This window comes from Triticum urartu, chromosome 5A, assembly GCF_056163025.1.
Source record: "Triticum urartu cultivar PI428250 chromosome 5A, HENAU_Tu73, whole genome shotgun sequence".
Classification (NCBI taxonomy): Eukaryota; Viridiplantae; Streptophyta; class Magnoliopsida; order Poales; family Poaceae; genus Triticum; species Triticum urartu.
The window spans coordinates 198287539-198294123 of NC_141877.1; the positions used below are offsets into that span (position 1 = coordinate 198287539).

Consider the following 6585-nt stretch of genomic DNA (forward strand, 5'->3'; position numbering starts at 1 on the left):
TATCTTTGTATTTTTAAGTTATTTTTTATTTGCATTTGTATTTGTGTCTTCCTCATAATTTATATTTGTATGTTTGTGTGCAAGTTATGGCTGAAGTGCCAGTGCTTTTGCAGGGGCCCCATGACGCCGGCCACTGTTGCCACCTATTTTTGAACCCAAATACTAAACATGATTATCGGACTTCCAGACTTCGAACCATAAAGAAAACATGGCCAATACACAATTCTTTCCTTGCTCACCTTGACGATTATGGACTACATGGTTTTGCTAGGCTCACATCATGCGAAGACCAATTACGTTCGGACCCATCCCTTTTGACATCCCTCGTTGACCGATGGAGACCTGAAACCCATACCTTTCACTTTCGTTTTGGGGAGCTTGCACCTACACTGAAAGATGTTTCTATGCTCACTACTCTACCAATTAGAGGTGAGCCGTTAGTCTCTCCTCGTGTGTCTCCATCTTGGACATTAGATATAGCAGCCCGTCTTGGGATGGCAATGCCAGAATCACAACATTCTGGTGGCCCTCGGTGCATCCCACTCGCTTGGCTTCGTGACAACTTTCATATTTTATCTAGCTACGCTGATTCTGAGACGAGAAAAAGACATCTGTTTGCATATTTGTTGTGGCTCATCGAGACTCTATTTCCAAATTTACACGGGGACGTAGTTCTCCCTGGTGTCATCTACATTGTAGAGAATATGGTAGATGAATCTTTACCCGAGCAGCCAAAATACAGGTTTGGTTCTACCATGTTATGTCATACATATAGAGGCTTGTGTGATGCCACACAAAAAACTTCTTCCGCACAAAAAGCTCCGTTACTTTGTGTCGCATAGGAGTTTCTACAGTTGTGGTCCTAGGAATACCTCCCTGTAGGACGACCTCGTATACTAAATCCCGTACACCCATATGGTTGTAGCGAGGGCAACAGTGCAACTATGGCCACCAGGTGGACAAAGGCACGGAAACAATGGTGTCCAAATATTGCGAAAAATTGTTACCCTATATACCACCAGCAGTTTGAGATACTTTATGAGTCAGAAGTCACATGGAACCCGTGGACTCAGGACCAGATACAAATGGGCTTTGATATACGACCCATTAGAGCAGGCATCTTGAGCGATAGTGCATTTTGGCTGACTCGCTGCAACTTATTGTTCCTGTGGTGTGTCGAGCCTTACAACCCAGAGCGTGTCATGAGATAGTTCGATCTCTATCAAGAGATTCCACCACCTTTTCCAAGACGTATCAATGAGGAAACCCATAAGTAAGATGTGAGCTCCCTAAATAGTTAGTGTCTTTTTTAGTTTACTAAACTCACACTTTGTTACATAATTTGAAGGCTAACCAATATGGGCAAGGGTTGGAGTTGTTACGATTGGAGGGAACACAACATTCAATGGGTACACAAGTGGGAAAATGAAGCGCTAGCAGATATAGTGCATCAACTTAGGTACATTTTATTTACATTATTTTATTACGATGACCATACGATGCGTGAATATGCTTTCTTTCATCACAACGGCTGATGTAATTATTTAATTTTGCAGATCGTACGATGGAAGTACAAATCAAGCGTACAAGCAGTGATACTGCATCAACACACGTCCTAGCCTGACCAGTCAACCAGCTACGGTACCAACACATCTCACACAGGAGGAGCAGATGCAGAGACATATTAAGCTACATGCAGCTTACTATCATGACCAGCTGGTAATCATTTGTAACTTTTTTAGGTCCATCATTTCATAACCATTCCAACCAAATGACAACCAAATATTGTTTAGCTTGAAACTTGCAATGAAGTAGGGTAGATGGCGGCAGAAAGCATGCCGGCCCGGGGCCCAGCTCGCAAGTCATTCCAGAATCGTCTTAAAGACTACATGGCAACAAAGTTCAGATGCGGTAGAGGCGACGACATTGTCACTGGAGTGTACAACATGTCGGTAGTGAGGTTAGCCAGACCGAGTGCAGCGCCGTTGTCCAGACCGAGCGAGGCGCGTACGAGCCATGGGCAGTGGGAGGAGGGTACGAGTACTACAACGGCATTGCCACGACATGAATCATCTCTGCCACTGCATCGCTCTTCCTCGGTGCAGCTTCGTCAGGGGAAGACATCTCAGGACCATGGCACGGTCTTGGATTCGATGCCCGAGCAGACTCTTTCCCTGAACCCATATGCGTACACAGGATATGGCGCATACACCCAAGGTGAGGGATCTCAGTCGTATCTCTCCACACGAGGGATCTCCATGCCCGAGGAGACTCGTGTCCCAGATTTAAACCAGTACCACGTACAATGGCCAGACAGTACATGCGAGGGATCTGATCAGGTAGTCATGTTTACATTTCAATGCATTTAATATCATATATTATCCTCTAACAGTTTGTTTACAATGTTTCTATCTGTAGGACATACCTGATGTTAATTGGGACGATGAGGACACCCAACATGGCCTCAACACATGCATCCGGGGAGCTTCACATGATCATGGCGACACAGTTACATCATTATTTACAGAGTTCTTCGGAGGGGATGTTATTGGCTCATCTTTTATCCCCAAGGAGTCACAACCATACACCTACAATTACGCACCAGGTTCGCAACAAGGATTCCAGACTCCACCACCTATGCACGAGTCGTAGTCACATGAAGCCGAAGTGGAGTATGGCCGCGGTCTTCGTGTAACTCGACCACCTAATCGTTTGTCGCTTTCCGGTCCTAAGTAAAGGCTAGGTGGCCGTCGTCGACTAGGGTTATTCATCTATCCATGTGTGTGACCCATTGTATCTACATATGTCAGTATCAGACTTTCTGATTTAAACATCTATGTATGCTCAAAGAAAAATGCACTAGTCAGCAACAATGTTTCCCGCCTATATCTCCCGCCATACTATCCCACTTGTGAGTTCCCGCGTATACATCGCACCGCCCTTTCCCGCCTATATCTCCCGCCATACTTTCCTGCTTCTGTGTTCCCGCCATACTAGGCCGAAATGATTTTTTTTAATTTTGGCTTATGAATATTGTGCAACCATTGCCCATCTTAGACATTGGAAAAATATATTTTCGCGCAACCCTTTCCCCTCAATATTTTCCCGCCAACTCTTTCCCTCCATATGTTCTCGCCACCCGTTTCCCGCCAACCCCTTCCCGCCATATCTTCCCGCCACCCGTTTCCCGCCAACCCCTTCCCGCCATATGTTCCCGCCAACCCTTTCCCGCCATACCGCACACATTCTTTCCCGCCATTTTCTCCTCTCTACATATAAAACCCCCTTCACACGGAGGTGGATAAGCAGTCCAGTGTAGTGTAGTCGAGATGTTCCATTATCCTTTCGATCGTAGTTTTCACCCTGGGATGAGCAGATGTCTTTTGAGGCTAGCCACCGATTTCAGGATGGACAATAGGATAGTTCCATGGGACGAACTCACTGGTAGTGACACCATAATGAATGAGTTGGCTCACAAATTACGTAGGTCTGGGTGGCCTGAAAGGACCTATGAGCAGGTACATAAAGAAATTCTTAGGTTGCATGAAAGGTGGAAGAAGGTAGTGGAGCCGAAGAGTGAAGCTTTCAGAAGGACTGCAACAAAGAATCCATATTTATGGACTGATGACAGCGAGGACGAAGATGATATCTTCAAGGCGCCGCTTCCGGGTTCTGCATCGTTGAAGGGAAAGAGTTCTGCATCGTCCAAGGGCAAGAGTTCTGCATCCTCGAAGGGCAAGAGTTCTACATTGTCCAAGGGTAAGAGTTCTGCATCCTCGAAGGGCAAGAGTTCTACATCGACGGAGGATGACGATGATGCCTTCATGTAGTTTTTAAGCTGTATTCCAGTTCTACCATTTAATTCAGATGTACTTGCATTATTAGTTTGTACTGTCTTATTGTAGGGAATTATGTTCAATAATTAATGTAGGGAAAGAAAATGCCACATTTTATTCTAAAACTATGTTTTTTTTCATTACGCACGGTACAACTGAAAATAAGATACATCGTACTATTGAAATAAAGCTACATTTAACTACTAAAATAAAGCTACATTAAACTGCAAAAATTAAGATACAAATGAGTGCAAAATTTAAAATACTACCACAGGAATCTACTGAGTCCAGCATGGATATTTTCCTTTTCCATCGCCAGCTTCTTCTGCTACCTTGGCCTCACGAGCCCTTTCTTTCTTTCTCTGTCTCTCCGCCTCACAAGCCTCCTTTCGCTGTTGTTCCTGCTCCTCCATGCGACGAGCCTCTTCCCTATTTTCTTTCCTAAATCCTGAAAAAACGGTGTTGCTCCACATAGTATTATTTTAACTCTCTCTTGCTTTGCTTTCTCCTCAGCTTCCGCCTTCTCGCGTCGCTCTTCCACATAGAAACTATTCCACGCATGGCGACTTCTTTCATGAATCTCAGTCACTGCCCAAGCCGGTATCTCTGTGTCACTCCAACGATAGTACATGCACAGAGGCGGAGGAGACTACAACAAGAAACAAGAATGTTATTAAAGAATCAATCAAAATACCAACAATATCTATTCGTGATGGTTAAAGCATACCGGAGGCTTGTCGTACTCTGAAATAGCTACGGGTGGATCTTCCTCATAATTGGCGCACATGAAAAACTTCATGCTCCACCAATCTGAAAAATCCTTCACCTCCTTCACCTTGCAAAGATCGCCACACCAACACTGCATGACTGCCACCCCTGGAGGCAAACTTGCATTCTTCATTTTCCTCGGCCTAATGCTTTGATCTGAGCAAGGCAAACTCATACTGACTGAAAAAGGCGGACACACTTTGCACAGTGGCGATTTCGAGGGTGGCTGGACGGCGGATGATGAGAGCCTCAGTGCCTTGTTTTATAGGCTCGGACGACAAATGATGGCGAGAAAATAGGCGCAAACAGACGAAATTTTAGAGGAGAAATACACGTGATTCAAGCAGTGCAGAGGAGCACCGCAGAGTGTCGGCACAAGCGTAAAAAATGCACCTAGCGCACAACATCGGATTCCCACCCGTGGAAATGAGCGTCGTCGCGTGGGAATCATCGTCGTATGCCACAGCACAAGCTGGCGGGCCGCATGCAGCAGAAACAGTGCGGCCGCCTCCAGTAGTGGCGGCGTGGCCCACTGTCTCGTCGCGCATGCAGCAGGTGCTGTCTGCCTGGGCACGACAGCAGCAGTGCCGGCCACCTCATCTAGTGGCGCGTGGCCCACCTCACCTGGCACATTCCGTCACAGCGGTAGGGTGGCACCAAAATCCATAATCTGCAACTGGCCGCCTCGTCCTTTGGCGGCAGGGCTGGCTGCCTCCTAGCGTGGTGGCAGGCGCCACGTGTCGGTTGTCGTGCCTGCCACCACAGCTGAGGGGGTCTCTTTTGTCACTTATATCCGTAGGTAGTCCTTTCTGTCAAATGCGTTCGGCAACCGGTCCTTTTCGACAAAAAATCCCCAATTGAGAGCAAACTTGTCCTCAAGGTTGAAAATCAGGGAAAACCTTCAGAATGAAATCTGAATCCTCCCATGTAGTTTCTTCTATTGGCAAATGTATCAATTTGACCAGTCATTGCTCCACTAGAACACTGATTTCTCCTTTGACTCTGGGAATTAATTTTCTTTCAAGTACATCCAGTTCTGATGATTCCTTTCTCATCAATCAGAGGTAGTTTTGATGTTCTAACAACTCCATCCCCAATGTGTTTCTTAAGCTGGCTCACATGAAATGTGGGATGCAATTTGCAGTCCTCAGGAAGCAGTAGCATGTAACGACCCGAGACCGATGCTCCAGAAGTCCTCCATTTATTTCCGTTGTTGCGTGTGTTTCTTTTGTTTGTTGCATCCTTCATTGCATCATTTGCATTGCATCATGTCATCATGCACCCCCTTTTAAAACTCAACTAAATAAATTGCATAGATCGTTGATCTATTTAAATCGAGGGAATTCACATGGTGATTTCTCTTTATAACATATCCTCCTAATATTTTAGGGAGCTAAAATAAATATTCCATTAATTTGGAATTCACCATAACACACGTGCAATTTAATTCCATGCCTTTTTCTATCTCACTTGCTGACCTCCAACTTTGCCCATTTATTCTTTCATCACTTTTCCAGGCAACGCCTAAGTTCTCAATATTTTTGGACCTTCCAAACCCCCAACTTCCTATTCAAACCATTTGAATTTAATTCAAATGAGTTTGAATCCAAACTTCACACACACGCTCACTTCTATTTTCTTGGATCAAGCTCATTTTTATGAGTCGGGAAAATAAACCCCATGCTCAAATTCTTTCCCTAACACTCTCTTTCTTTTTCTTCTCTCTAATTCTTTTCTGCTAAAGAATAAAAGGGAGGGAGAGAGAGCTTGCGCCCATCGGCCTCTTGGGCCTGACCAACCAGGCCGACCGGCCCACCTAAACCCTCTATAACCCTAGCCCGATCGAACCCCCCTCTCGCTCCCCTGCTCGATCCACCCAGCGCCACCACTCAACGACGCACGCACACATCCAGGGCTAGGAGGAGTGCCCGCGCCCGATTCCCATGGCGCGCCTCCCCTGCTAGAAGCACCACCGGTGACC

At 45.8% G+C, this 6585-nt stretch overlaps 1 protein-coding gene across 1 annotated transcript; it reads right to left on the reverse strand.

Annotated features, from left to right (window-relative positions):
• Nucleotides 1–4114: 4114 nt before the first annotated feature.
• LOC147970784 (uncharacterized) lies at nucleotides 4115–4779 on the reverse strand. The gene is made up of 3 exons (XM_087523625.1): nucleotides 4564–4779; nucleotides 4320–4485; nucleotides 4115–4281 (listed from the first exon to the last, which is right to left on the reverse strand). Exons 1-3 carry the CDS (start codon nucleotides 4777–4779, stop codon nucleotides 4115–4117), a joined length of 549 nt encoding a protein of 182 aa, XP_087379751.1.
• Nucleotides 4780–6585: the final 1806 nt, after the last annotated feature.